This window comes from Panicum virgatum, chromosome 7K (assembly GCF_016808335.1).
Source record: "Panicum virgatum strain AP13 chromosome 7K, P.virgatum_v5, whole genome shotgun sequence".
Classification (NCBI taxonomy): domain Eukaryota; kingdom Viridiplantae; phylum Streptophyta; class Magnoliopsida; order Poales; family Poaceae; genus Panicum; species Panicum virgatum.
In genome coordinates, this window is record NC_053142.1 from 50,129,223 (window position 1) to 50,144,429 (window position 15,207).

The following is a 15,207-nucleotide window of genomic DNA, read 5'->3' on the forward strand; positions in this document are numbered from 1 at the left end:
TAATCTAGGACCATTACTCTCAAAATTATATTGCCTTTTAACCCTGTGTGATGGTTAATTTGGCTTCATTTTCTTCTTTATGAAATATATTGCATTTTTTTTGTGAAAATAAACATTCCTTTTGTGACTGTGTCTCACAAAAGGAAAATCAGAAATTTTGACCAAACCCTTGGGATCGGCCCGCAAAGCCCAAAGAATGTAACACGCGCTTGCGACGGCCCATATAGCCCACAGGCACCTTCCTTCCTCCCCGCATTGCCATCGGCGCCGCAAGCCGAACAAACCAGAGAGACCCCAAACCCAAACCCCTCTCTCCTCTTCCCCTTCGCCTTCCTCTTCCTCCGCCCCCGCTTCCGATCCTAGGGTTTTGCCCGCCGCGACGCGCGCACCGCAGCGCGATGGAGCCCACCTCGTCGGCGTCGATCGCGCGGCAGACGTGGGAGCTGGAGAACAACATCCCCGCGGCGGCCACCGACCCGGACGCGATGGACGCGATCTACCGCTACGACGACGCCGCGCAGGCGCGGGCGCAGCAGGAGAAGCCCTGGGCCAACGACCCGCACCACTTCCGCCGCGCCAAGATCTCCGCGCTCGCGCTCCTCAAGATGGTCGTCCACGCCCGCGCGGGGGGCACCATCGAGGTGATGGGGCTCATGCAGGGCAAGTGCGAGGGCGACTCCATCATCGTCATGGATGCCTTCGCGCTCCCCGTCGAGGGCACCGAGACCAGGGTCAATGCCCAGGCCGACGCGTACGAGTACATGGTCGAGTACTCAACCATCAACAAGCAGGTGAGCCTTCCCCACTTCTTCTGCTACTCATAACTACCAGTTGGTTGATGCTCTCGATCTGTCCAAACTGTAATTTCGCTACCATTGTGCTATGTATCTGCTTGCGTCAAAATTTTGCTTCTTCTAGGGCAGTGTGGATTATCTGATCTTCTCGTTTACATGAAATTAATTGGCCTTGAATTTCAGTATCTACTAATCTGTTACTTTTCTGCCTTGCTGGCTCCATGTTGCTTATGCAATTTTCATTCTTGTGTTTTTTTCGTTGACTGTTTGGGTGTGTAATGCCGCCCTTAATTTGGTTGGGTGAAGCCCTTAATGTTGGCAACACGATGATAAATGAGTAACTAACTTATGTTTACTGCGTTGCTGACATATTTGGAACATTGCCCATACTAGCTAGGCCTATTAGGATTTCTTCTGATAAAGATATTGTGAATAACTGTATATTGGTCATATGGAATCTATTGGGTGCCTGAAATTTAAATTGAGAGTTCTGAGTTCAGTTTCCGTTCACCGTATTTGTTCAAAATTCATCATGTAGTGTAGTTAATAAACATAGGAGAAAACATGTCTGTCTAATTTGCCTTGTAAGTTTTTTTTTCTGGATACATACCAACAAAAGGGATATGTTCAAGTGGCACTGTGCGGTTGTTTTTCTGAACAAAGTGACTGTTGTGAAACTAGTGTATGATACCGTGCTGCCAAATACGGCATTTGATGGGCTCTGTAACACAAATTGCATCTTTCTGATGTACCTATCTTGGGTTTGGTTGTCTTGATGTGAGTTTGTGCATTTGTAATGTTTAGTAAAAGAGTCAAATAAAAGGCAGGTTATATAGGATAATAGGACTGTCCACTATCGTTTTTGCTATTTCTGGGTACGTATTCAAACTTGCAAAGTAGTCTTTTTTTTTGTTAAATCTCTAATTCTTTGTTTGCACACACCACTGAAGTGCCAATTTTTTTGGGATTAACACATACTGTCATCCTCCAAATTATGTTAAAACTAACATGCATTTGTTCTTTATTTACATAGGCTGGGAGACTGGAGAATGTAGTTGGCTGGTATCACTCACACCCTGGTTATGGATGCTGGTTGTCAGGCATCGATGTGTCAACTCAGATGCTTAATCAACAATTTACAGAGCCGTTCTTGGCTGTCGTGATAGACCCTACAAGGACTGTTTCTGCTGGTAAAGTGGAGATTGGGGCTTTTAGGACCTACCCAAAAGATTACAAGCCACCAGATGAGCCTGTGTCCGAGTATCAGACCATTCCACTCAACAAGATAGAAGATTTTGGCGTCCACTGCAAACAGGTGACTGTCGATTGTCTGTTCATTTCTCTCACTTTGTTAAGCTCAGATGTGTGGTTTAGTCCTGTGCTTCTGTACTAATTGGATTTGTCTGTTCCTTTCTCTCACTTTGTTAAGCTCAGATGTGTGGTTTAGTCCTGTGCTTCTGTACTAATTGGATTTCTTGCAGTACTATTCTTTGGATATAACTTATTTCAAGTCATCCCTGGACTCTCACCTCCTTGATCTGCTCTGGAACAAGTACTGGGTCAACACATTATCTTCATCACCACTTCTGGGCAACAGGGATTATGTTGCTGGGCAGATCTTTGATTTAGGCAAGAAATTTAATCTGCGATAATATCCAGTTTCTATATTGAAATTATTACATTTTTCTGTCTTGATAGTGTTAAGTACCATTTTGTCTTATGCAGCTGATAAACTAGAGCAAGCTGAAGGTCAGCTGGCACACAGTCGATTTGGCGGTATGCTTATGCCATCACAGCGGAAGAAAGAGGTCTGTTTCTGCACGTGCTCCCTAAACTATCTTGTGTATTCATGGCCGACACTTCTGTTTTTCCCTTGTGAAGTTTTAAAGGATGGTGCTGTTTAATCTTGCCTGTCTAATGCAATTTGTCACCCAATTTTTTCTCTAGTTTTCTGCAACTTTTGCCAGACCATGTTACGAAATTAGGAAAATCCTATCTAGCTGGTATATCACTGAGCCGTGTGCTTCCCCCCTTATTTGTCATTTTCAATAACAAGTGGATCATACTGTGTGCCTGCAACTTGTAATGAATGCCGGGTTACAGTTGTGACATTGAAGCCTTGTCATTGTCAAACAAGTATGCAGATGACTTATTATAAATATATAACTGTTGTCATGTTTTAGATGGCTTCACCTGAGAGTTAATGTGAGAAGTGGAAGAAGATGTAAACAGTTTGAATGTGACAATCAAGGGATAATAAGCAGTAGAGTAAAATGGCATGGCTTTATGTCTGCTATAAAAAGTTACTCGGTTTGTAAACAAATTAATGGAGAAGTCATGGAGTTCTAAATTTATACTCCCCCTGTCCCAAATTATTAGTCGTTTTGGTTTTTCTATATACATTGATTTTGCTATGCACCTAGACATGATATATATCTAGATGATTAAGGCGCCCTGTAATAGCTATTTCTATTTTGCTTCAATTGCACATATATGCCAATATATATTGTGTTACTGCTCAGTTACTTTACTGAGGTCTCTTGAGGTTTATAGTACACAAAATTATGATGGTAAATGTGAAATACTAGCTGCATAGGTGGTATGATTTGAAATGTGTGGACCATGTCTGATTACTTTGTTTGGTTGCAACAGATGTTCGGATCCAGTATGGTCTAAACAATCTTCTTACAGATAAATTATTTTAGTTTTCTTTTTTTGTAATATATATCCTGTGCATTGTGATGTTTGCACACCTGCACACATTAATTCTATTCTTAAGGATTGTTGCCCCATCTTATGCCCTCCTTCATAGCCGGGTTAATGTTTGTCTATGGCATCAAATGATTTGCTATGTACTATTGCGTTAGCAGGATAGAGGCAATTAATTTGTTTTGTCAGACATTTTGATACAATTTCATCTTATTTGTATTTTGGCTTGTGCTCTTTTCAGCAAGAGGAGTCTCCACTGGCCAAGGTAACTCGAGATAGCTCCAAAATCACAGCTGAACAGGTCCATGGTCTCATGTCACAGGTGATCCTATCTTGACTCGTGTCATGGTTTAATCCACCCATTGTATTATCTTCTCACCCTAATATTTTACTATATGATGCCTCCAGGTAATAAAAGACATCCTCTTCAACTCTGTGCACCCCTCAAGCAAGGCAAGCACAAGTGCTCCGGATTCATCCGGGCCTGAGCCTATGGTTGAAGCCTAAGAGTTGCAAGAAAATGTGACACTGAAACCTGATCTCTGATCGTGAGCAGGATAGCTGTCTGATTCAGAATGCGCAAACTAAATTACATTTTGTCAAAACAGAAATCATTATGTAATTATGAGTTGCCTTCTGTATCTTGGGCTCTAAATGAGAGGGAGGTGTGATTTACTCGAGTAAAATTCACTTGGTAGGAGGATTGTTATGTTCGTGCTCACGTTAATCGGGTCAATGGAACCTTTTGTGGAAGGTCAAAGTATTTTTATAACTGGCTAGCAGTAAGTTTAAGACCTGGATTTTTGAAGCTTCATATTCCGACTAGTAGTTAGATGAATAAAGAATCTTCAAGCCGAAATTTTAGATTTTTTTTAGCTGATTGACTTTGACAACAATTTTATAGAAACCCTAGACCTGGATAATCAAAGCGGGATGGATGAAGTGGCGCCAAGCATTTGGCGTTCTTTGTGACAAGAAGGTACTTCAGAAGTTAAAAGTAAGTTTTATAAAACGGCGATTAGACCGGCAATATTGTATGGTGCGGAATGTTCGCCTACAAAAAGACGGCATGTTCAACATTTAAGTGTTGCAGAAATGTGCATGTTGCGTTGGATTTGTGGACATACAAGGATGGATCGAGTTTGAAATGATGATATACGAGATAGGTTAGGGATAGCACCAATTGAAGAAAAGCTTATCCAACACCGGCTGAGATGGTTTGGACATGTCCAACGGAGACCGCCAGAGGCACCAGTGCATAGTGATATCCTAAAGCACGACGGTAATATGAGGAGAGGTAGGGGCCGGGCGAAGTTGACATGGGAAGAAATAATTAGAAGAGACTTGAAAGACTGGAGTATACTTAGAGATTTGTCCTTGGATATGAGTGCTTGGAAAGCTGCGATTCACGTGCCAGAACCATGAATAATGGTTTTTGTTGGGTTTCAATTCTAGCCTACCCTAACTTGCTTGGGATTAAAAGTCTTTGTTGACGTTGACTTTGACAACAATTCCCTTTGTATGGAGGTTCGTTATCATCAACGACTTCCGTGCAGAGTTCCTCTCTCATGGAGATGGGAAGTACTTGTATCGTATCGTGCACTTGCACTTGCACCAGCCAGGCTGAATGGTGTTGACTAAAAAACCCATGGGCAAGGCGTGGCGGCTACATAGTTGAGTGCAAGTCTACGGAACAAAATCATTTGTTCAGTACACTTAGGCGCATCTTTAAGCCCTCCCATACTGGTAATGGTGCCTTTTCATACAAAATGTAAGATATTTTTTGTTTTGTTAAGTTAATCTTCTTTGACATTGATCAATTAGTCAAGTTTATAGAGAAATACATATAAACATCTACTACTATGGTACCATAATCCATTATCAAAACATTTTATGTTGAATTCGTAATAAACTAATTTGATGTTGTGGAGGTTGATGTAATGGTGCATTTGACTACAAATTCGGTTAAATTTAGAGAAATTTGACTTAATGATAAAATTAAAATATCTTACATTTGGGATAGAGGAGAATATTTCAGAATAAATTAATGAACGTCTCAATTAAGGTGTAAGTGGGGGGTCCAGGCTTCCCCGCAAATCACATATTCACTGGCCAGGATGTAGAAAGATTGTATCTTGACTAGTCACAGACCACATATTCTGGGAGTCAAATGACTTTTTTGATTTTTTTAAAAAATTGGTCAGAAGGTAAAACCAATGGGCCCACCGAATCTCTAAATAGAAAAGCGGACCATGCACCTGAGAGTAAACACGCAAAGCCATGAGACGCAGGCAAATGCGCGGCAACCGCTGATTCGCGCGCGCGCCGGAAGGGAAACCAACAATCGATTTCAGACAGCCATACTTTCTCTTTTTAGCAACTAATGATATTTCCTTTCCGGCTTCTCAGATTTTTTCAGCCCCCGCACAGCTGTGCTTCGGCACACCAGCCGATGCATGACGCGCGAGGCGATTTCGGAACGCGGCGTCCGCCTCGCACGCCACATGCGGAGGCCTATATTTTATTTTTTTCCATTTTCCTTCTCCGCGGGAACACAAAAAAAAGTAGCACCAGTACGAGCCATGCTGTTGTACGAAAGTAGAAACCTTATGCGGTGACCTGGTAACCAGAGAGTCCGGTTTTTCTTCTCTTTTTTTATTAGAATTTGTGTGGTTAATATTTTTACCTAGTAACTTTTTCATAAATATTTTTAAACAACTTATGAACACAATTTTTGTTTCCATACAATGTGTGCATACAATTTATTACATTTTTTTGCATAACTTATGAACAAGAATTTTTGTGCATAATATTTGCAGTGAAATTTATGCATATAATTTTTGTATCATACAATTTATGCAAATATTTTTGTGCTTTTCATGCATAACTTATGAACATATTACTTATACATAAATTCATGCGCTGTGAGGTAGAGTGCTCTTTTATTTTTTTCCTTTTCTTTTCTTTTTTTTCTCAAAGAGTTACTTGCAGCAGATACATAACTTTATTGTTGGAGAAGTTATGTATACAATTTTTCTTCTGTATAAGTTTTGGCTTCTTTTACTTTGCACAAGTTATATACATAGTTTTTTATATAATTTTTTGTTTCTTTTGCAAAGTTATATCAATGTTACTTCTTTCTGAGAATTATCATTTGCACAACTTTTTTCCTTCAGATTTGTTTGTGACAAAGTTTTGCGGGACATATTGATTTATGTAACTTTATACAATAAAGTTACATAAATAATAATACTGAAACATTTATATAGCAAGCTTATATACATAATTGCATATGTTTATATGATAAAATTATATATATAACTTATCAGAAGAATCATATAATTAATATGTCCATCAAACTTTGTTGCAAAAAAAAATTGATGAGAAAAAAATGTGAAAACAGATAATTCTCAAAAGGAAAGAAATATTTATATAACTTTTGCAAAAGAAACAAAATAATTATATAAAAATTTATATGTATAGCTTTTATCGGAAGAATAGTATAATTAACATGTCCATCAAACTTTGTTGCAAAACAAATTTGAAAAGAAAAAACTGTGAAAACAGATAATTCTCGGAATGAAAGAAATATTGATATAACTTATGCAAAAGAAGCAAAATAATTATATAAAAATTTATATATATAACTTATGTGGAAAAAAGGCCAAAGGTAATAACAAAGTTATGTATCCATTGCGCCAACATTTTGGAAGGAAAAATAAAAGGAAAAAGGAAAGAAAATAATGAGCACTCCGGCTCCTACGCGCTGCTCGCTGTGCCTGTGGTGCCGTAGCAATTAGGTGGCGCAGCAGCTACCCAATGTGAAGGATATAAAAAGAAAAAAATAGGATAGAAACTGATAAGACAAGTCAAGCAGGAAGGGGAGATAAAAAAGGGGAAATAAAGAGTAAATTAAAAGTAGTTGATATTCGGATGGTAGGAAAACCGGATAAACTACATGGTAGGACCCACGCACGTGGGAGGGCAACTCGGACAGTCGGAACCGAGCGCTCGGACGCTTGCTGACGCTCGCGTGCCGAATTGGATTTCCGCAAATGCGCCTGGTTCTCAAATTAACCCTCATATTATTCATAACTAGCTAATATGCCCATGCAATGCTACGGGAAATCATATAAATATATCGACAAGCATATAAAAATGTATATAATATACACCATATGTATTTTATAATAGCACAGTACATGTTGGTTGAGGACTTTGAGTCTTTTTCTATTTTATTATGCCAAACGTTAATTCTGAAACCCTTAACTCAACAAACAGTCATCCGGATACCGATTAAGACTATGATTGACACGGACCAAGAATTTATTGCCTGTATTAGTAGATACAGATAAAGATTGAATACGATCTTAAGTCAAGCTGCAAATATTAATGAAGGTGCTGAGGTTGCAAAGTTTTGAACAAACATGAAAAGGCACCTGACAGTGGCATAATGCCACGGGCATGCCATATTCCCGTGGCGGTTGTAGTTGTCCGCCTACATCGCCACCAGGACCTTTTCTTCTAGCAGAGGGTGGATCCGGTAAGCCTTCCACTAGTCAACTTAGCGCATTCTAATCACACGGATATTTTGTGATTAAAAAATCGCGTGAATACAACCACCGAAGTCAACCGCCGCACCCGCCGCCGCAACCGCCGCCACCGCAGCCTCCGCCTCCGCAACCACCGCCGCACCCGCCTCCACCGGAGCTGAGCGCCGAGCCGATGACCGCGCCGGCGGCCAGCCCCCCGACCGCGCCGACGGCGAGCCCCGCCGCGCCGGACCCGAGCCCGCTTCGGGCGGGCCTCCCGGCGCTCTGCTGCTGCTGCGGGTACGCGTAGCCGTAGCCGGGGGGCGGCTGCTGCGCCGGGTAGCCGTACGCCCCCGCGGGGGGCGGCGGGTATCCCTGGCCGTAGTAGACGACGTTGTTCTGCCTGGGCGGCTTCTTCTTGGCGCCCTGCGCGCACCCGAACGCTGCGATCGCCGCCACGGCCACCGTCGCGGCCACCGCGAGCACCACGACGGCCACGGGGCTGAGGTGGCCCCCGCTGGCTACGGCGTCGTGCACGGCGAGAAGACTCGCCCGCACCATGGCTCCTCCCAGCTGCTCTCGGAGAGAGGCCGGCGAGAGGCAGGGAATAGAAGCGAGAGGAGACGGGAGAAGTGCGCGCGGGAGACGGGGAGGGGCAGATAAGAAGGAAGACCCTGCCCCGAATGGCTTGGCCAAGTCAAAGTCCTCTCTGTAGTCCGTTTATTGAAGACGCAATCGCAGTTGGAATCGGAGAAGACGACGCGGAAACCACTACAAAAACTTGTCCTTGCGAGTGGATACGTATCAACCCCACAAAGGAATTTCCTACCCCAACTTGCTTTCGAACGGAATTGCAGATTTGCAGGAAAGAAATTTCCTCAAGCTCTTGATGCGTATATATATGGTAGGCATGAATAATCAGAACTTTGGACGGACAAGTTCAGCCGACTTCAAAATTTGGATAGGGTCGATTTCTTCGGAGGTAAGATTCCTTCCTTGTCGCTCGAGTAAGCGGCATGAACGTTTCCTGATCCCAGTTCCCACGGATACACGAATATAATATCAACTCCGCCCATTGTGAAAGCGAAGCTCTCGGATCTCTTGAATCATTGCCCCAAATTAAAAGTTGGCTCCATTGTTTGTGAGTGTAGACTTATCCCTGTTCGGTTGGCTGGGCTGGCCAGCTCCAGCCAGCCCCAGCCGCTGGCGCTGGAAGATTTCCCGAGATCTTTTACAGTAGCTACAGGAAACCAGCCGCGGCTGATAAGTCCAGCCGAACAAGGGAAATATACTGCTGCCGCGGCATCCCCCCACCACACGATCGACAACAGATTGATTTGGATTGGATAGGGACACCAAGATATTTTTGCCATGGAAACCGTCCGACTCGTACCATTGGGGTTGGGCCTAGCGTGCTACATGGATTCAAATTCTTTCATGGACCTAATTGGGCTCCAGTGGGCCGCCTGTGTAGTTGAACACGTCGAGGTCTAGCGGGCCAAAGCATGAGCTATATCGGCTCACGGCCCAGTCCAACAGAGCAGATGCGTCTTCTTCAACAAACTCTCGTGTTGACTAGAAAGGCTGGTTGGGTTACCCATGAATAACATGTCAATCTATGTATATATTATTTGTATGTTTGGAAATACTAATTATCCATCAAATTTAAGAGTTGTCGTGGACTATAGATTTCCTTCTCCTACAAGTTGTGATAATGCATGGCATATATTTTGGACTCTCCATTGTTGTGATACTACTACTTAAGTAGGATATTATTTTTGATATAGAAATGGAACTTTTTTTGGGTTATATTTAGTGTTTTTGGTTATAATATTTTTTTGGTATCATTTATTTTGAAAGTTTGTTGTGTAGCAAAGCTTTAGGTTTTAGAATTTTGATCACTTTTTTTTACTCCAAACTTTTTGATGAAAAGATGTTTCAGTGTGTGAATCGTAGGTATAATGGGTTGCATGTAAACATTTGCGCGAATGAATTGAAAGTGTTTTGAGTTTAAAAGTGTGTTCTATAATAAAGTTGTATATTTTTGAAGCTGTAGATTTTAAATTTCGGAGCAATTTTTGTAGTGAACACTTTTTATTTTGAAGACATTTTGGTGTCTGTATTGTAGGTATAATGGGTTGCATGTACACGTTTGTGCAAATGAATTGCAAAAGTGTTTTGAATTTTAAAATTCGCTATATAATGAAGGTGTAGTTTTTGAATTCTTGATCAAATTCTATGTTGATCAACTTTTGATTTCAACACTTTTTGGTATTTAAGTTGTAAGTATAATGTTGTTCGTGTAAAAGTAACGGATGGAACGGGTTGTGGTTTGATTTAATTAAAATTTGAGGGTTTTTTATAAGAAATTGTGAGAGAGGATTTGCATGGGGGGGTTGAGATAATTAGTGAATATAGCAAGTTCAGCTCAAATCTCAGAGTGGAGACCAGACCGCAGATTGATTTCTCTAAAGTCGGAGGAGTTTTTCCCCAAAATTTCAGAGAACGCACAGTCCGCCGTTCGGCGAGGCCCGTATCTTGCGTCGTAGTATTATAGTTGATGCGAGATTTAGTTGATGCATGTAGTAGTTTTTTTAAGTAACGCAGGTAAGATAAATCCGTCACTTTGTTATTTTCGCATAGGTGTCATGGTCTGCGGCTCGTTATTGCACATGATATATTTTTGGGTATTATACTATGGAGACACTATTTTAAGTAGTATATTATTTTGGATATCGAAATGAAGCTATTACATTTTTTTGTGGTGAAAGAAGGGGTAAGATAGTTTATTAGGGAGGGCGGAGCACAATTAGTCTGATACTTAATGTATTTGCGAAAACATGTTGCGATTAGTAGACATGTTATTTTTTTAGGAAGTAGTGGATATTAAAATATGACTCGTTATTGTGTAAGTAGCATGAGAAGCCATAGATGAATGGTGATCGAATTGTATGTATAGTGTATAATATGCGCTATAATTTTTAAGAAAAATGGCATGATTCTTGGGTGTTATAACCAACTACTACGCCACTGCTATCCAAAATTTCAGAGAACGCACATTCCGCCGTTCGGCGAGGCCCGTATCTCGCGTCGTAGTATTATAGTTGATGTGAGCTTTAGTTGATGCATGTAGTAGTTTTTTTAAGTAACGCAGGTAAGATAAATCCGTCACTCTTTGTTATTTTCGCATAGGTGTCATGGTCTGCGGCTCGTTATTGCACATGATATATTTTTGGGCATTATACTATGGAGACACTATTTTAAGTAGTATATTATTTTGGATATTGAAATGAAGCTATTACATTTTTTGTGTGGTGAAAGAAGGGGTAAGATAGTTTATTAGGGAGGGCGGAGCACAATTAGTCTGATACTTAATGTATTTGCGAAAACATGTTGCGATTAGTAGATATGTTATTTTTTAGGGAGTAGTGGATATTAAAATATGACTCGTTATTGTGTAAGTAGCATGAGAAGCCATAGAAGAATGGTGATCGAATTGTACGTATAGTGTATAATATGCGCTAGAATTTTTTAAGAAAAATGGCATGATTCTTGGGTGTTATAACCAACTACTACGCCACTGCTACAAGCCTAAGCTACCCATGGAAACCAAAGCATTTCTTGTATTGCTTGACGCATCTGACCTTTCCCCGCGAGGCCAAAGGGGGCATGTCGTTGCACTTTTTTTCTTCTTCAGTATGGAAAGCTCTACGTTTTGTTTTTGTAGGGACAAAACCGCACGATTTGCAAAAAAAAAAGATCCATACGTTCCGAGGCCAAACGTTACGAAACGCGCGATGACACGTGGGTCCAGATGGTGCAGGACCCTCGATCCATACAGGTGAGTGGTCAACGCCTCCTTTTTAGTGGCACCGGCTCCGCCAGGCCCCACCTGGAGTGCTTCTCAGACCCAGCGGTATTTAAGTAAAATTTTAGGGTCTTTCTAAGAAAGTTCTTGAGAGAGAGAAAGGACGGCTGGTTGATTTTAAGAAAATGCAAGGGTTTTTTGGAAAATATTGCTGGCCGGGTGGAGGTGGATTGCGGGTTGGTTTTGGCAAATTTTGAGGGTTTCTTTGAAAATTTTTCTGAGAGAGAGGGAGGGACGACGGGTTTTATTTAGAGAAAGTTCGAGGATTTTTTTATAAAATGGAGAAGAAAAGCTCGATCTAAGCCGTCTGTCCGGCCGATCCGACGGCCGGGAAACGTGACCGACGTGGCCACGCTCCCAGGCCAGGGAATCGGCCGGGCTGGGGACGCCTTTTCGTGTTTAGAGATGACGACCGAACAGCTAGCGTAAGAAGATTCCGAGGATTCGCGGATGTCGCCGTCACGAGTCAGCACAAGAAGCCTCCGGTCTAGGGGCGGGCCCCATTGAATTCAATGGTATTCAGTTGAATACCAATTATTTTTGACAAAAAATTTTGTATATATAGTGTATGTTAGGTATATGATACAAAAAACGAAAATAACACAACAAATCTGACTACCAAAGTCTCAAATTCCTCTTTTAGCCCAAAGCAACCTCAACAGCCCAATTCCCTCCACCCCCGCCAGCCCAGGTACACCCCATGGCCCAAAATTTCTCATTACCCCAGCCCAATCCCTCTCCTATCCTGTCCCGACGCCCCCTCCCGCGATTCCCCACCCGACGCCGCCCTAGACCACCGCCGCCCGCCAGGCGCCAGCCCGCCACACGCCGGCCGCTGCCGTCCGGCCGCCCGGGCTCGTTGCCCCAGAGCCAGAGGCTCGGGTCCCACGCTTGCAAGCCGTAGGGCGGGGCGGCGACCGCGGCCTAGGCGGGCAGGCGGCAGCATCGCAGCAGCAGGCCAGCAGCGTCAGCGTGGACGCCAGGCGCCAGGCGCGGTCGGCGCTCAGGTTCCCAGCGGCCAGCGGCCAGGATGCCGGGCGGCCAGGGGACAGGCCGACAGGGGCTCAGGGGCCAGGGGGCGCAGCCGCGCAGGCTCGGCGCCCAGTTCCCAGGGCGCTGGGGGCAGGCCGCAGGCCGGCAGGGACGGGCGGCCGGGCGCAGAAGAAGACAGCCAGAGCTAGATCCAGTGAACCAAGGTGAATTAGTTATGATTGTGGATTTGTGAAAAAATCAGCAGCAATCTATACTTGTAGACATGTAGTATGAATTTTTCTGAATCTTGAATACTTGTAATTTATAGGTTTGAACTATGAAAAGAAGAGGGGTGGCAGTGGCGCTACTGATTTGAGATCGTTCTTGCAAAGAGCTGCTGCAAAGAAGAAACCTCCTGAGGCAGAGGTTGTTAGTCCACCTACTGATGAAAATCAAATGCAGATAGTGGTATTTCAAGGACAGAGTACCAGTGGGAGTGGGAGAAACACCATACCTCTTGAAGCAGAGAGAGATGAGCAGCAACAGCAGCCACCAGCTAATCCCTCAATAATTGAAGATGATGAATCTATGCCTATAGATGAATCTGACTCCGGCGATGAAGATGATAGTAATTATAATATAGAGCATGATCCGGGATTGAGGCCTCCTATCTCAAGCTATCCTGTCAATGACAAAGATTCGGTTAGAAGGTCATACATTGCATTGGGACCATGTCAACCAAGAATGAAGAGAGAATTATTTCCCCAACATGAATGTGGAGGTATGCGCCGATTCCAATCTAAATGGTTTGATGAATTCAAGTGGCTAGAGTATAGTATGCATACAGGTGCTGCATATTATGTTCATTGCTTCGTCCATCAACTTCAGCTAACCCTTGTAGCTGTAGCTAAAGAGAATATTGATTGTCAATGGTTTTTTGGGCAACTTGCATATTTGTTGAATGTTCTAGACATGTCTTGCAAGAAAATCCGCATGCTTCGCATACCTCAAGCTGAATACATGATTGAAGCACTGAAATTGGGTGAAATTGAAACTGGCCAAGGATTGAATCAAGAGATGGGCTTAGCAAGACCAGGTGATACACGTTGGGGATCTCATTATAGAACTGTTATGCATGTGATTCATTTGTATCCTTCAATCAAGAAAGTGCTTTTTAGAGTTGGGAAAGAATGTAAAGGGGTTGAGGCATTAGGAGCTCAAACTATGCTCAGAGTATTTACCTCATTTGAGTTTGTTTTTCTGCTCCACATGATGAATGAAATATTTGGATACACAAATGACTTATGCAATGCTTTGCAAAAGAGGGAGCAAGATATTGTAAATGCAACGGATCTTCTTGAGCTCACAAAGGTGGAATTGGATGTTTTGAGAAGAGATGCTGGATGAGAAGAATTTCTTAAGAATGTCACTTCTTTCTGTGAGAAACACAAAGTTAAAGTTGTTGATATGGATGGAAAGTATATTCCTATTCAAAGATCAGCTAAGTTCTATAGAGGTGCCACAAATTACCACAGGTTTCATGCTGATATGTTTTTGGGTGTCATTGATAGACAACTTCAGGAGCTGAATAGCAGGTTTAATGAGGTAAACACAGAGCTACTTAGATGTATGGCAGCATTCAATCCAGCTAATTCTTTTTCTGCCTTTGATAATGAGAAGTTGGTTAAGCTTGCTGGGTTCTATCCTCGTGACTTTGATTTTCAAGAGAGGAACCAACTTCGTTTTCAACTACACAACTATATTAATGATGTGAGGAATGATGGGAACTTCAAAAATTTGAGAAGTCTAGCAGACTTGTCTATGATGCTAGTTAAAAGAGATGGTTTCTCGGTATGACATTGTGTACAAACTTCTCAAATTGGTTCTAGTTCTTTCTGTTGCAACTGCTGGTGTTGAGAGGATTTTTTCTGCAATGAACACTATCAAAAACAAGTTAAGAAGCAAGATGGGACAGAATTTTTTGAATAATTGTGTGACCACATTCATTGAAAGGGAATTCTTCTTGCAAGCGAAGGATGAGGACATCATCAATTATTTTCAAGCTATGAAGGACCGAAAAGTTAACTTGTAATTTGTAAACATCCTTATCAATGCCATTTATTGTTTTAGTACCTCTATTTTCTATATGTTGAACAATTTCAGAATTCAGATTATGAACAATTTATGTTGTTAGTACTAAATCATGTGCTACTAATATGTATGTTGGGCTGTTAAATTTTTTTTTCCACTGCTTACAATTTTGAATACCAAGGTCCCAAATCCTGGGCCCGCCCCTGCTCCGGTCCACTGGCGACTGGTGGGAGAGGGAGCT

At 42.3% G+C, this 15,207-nt stretch overlaps 2 protein-coding genes across 2 annotated transcripts; one reads left to right on the forward strand and one right to left on the reverse strand.

The window, feature by feature from the left end:
• The first annotated feature begins 258 nt into the window (after positions 1-258).
• LOC120642026 (COP9 signalosome complex subunit 5) lies at positions 259-4,317 on the forward strand. Its single transcript, XM_039918398.1, has 6 exons — positions 259-791; positions 1,828-2,109; positions 2,276-2,423; positions 2,520-2,602; positions 3,745-3,825; positions 3,912-4,317. The coding sequence occupies exons 1-6, from the start codon at positions 399-401 to the stop codon at positions 4,008-4,010; spliced, it is 1,086 nt and encodes a 361-aa protein (XP_039774332.1). The 5' UTR covers positions 259-398; the 3' UTR covers positions 4,011-4,317.
• A 3,750-nt stretch (positions 4,318-8,067) lies between these two features.
• Positions 8,068-8,596, reverse strand: LOC120640369 (protein SRC2 homolog). The gene is made up of 2 exons (XM_039916200.1): positions 8,199-8,596; positions 8,068-8,077 (listed from the first exon to the last, which is right to left on the reverse strand). Exons 1-2 carry the CDS (start codon positions 8,594-8,596, stop codon positions 8,068-8,070), a joined length of 408 nt encoding a protein of 135 aa, XP_039772134.1.
• Between the last annotated feature and the right edge of the window lie 6,611 nt (positions 8,597-15,207).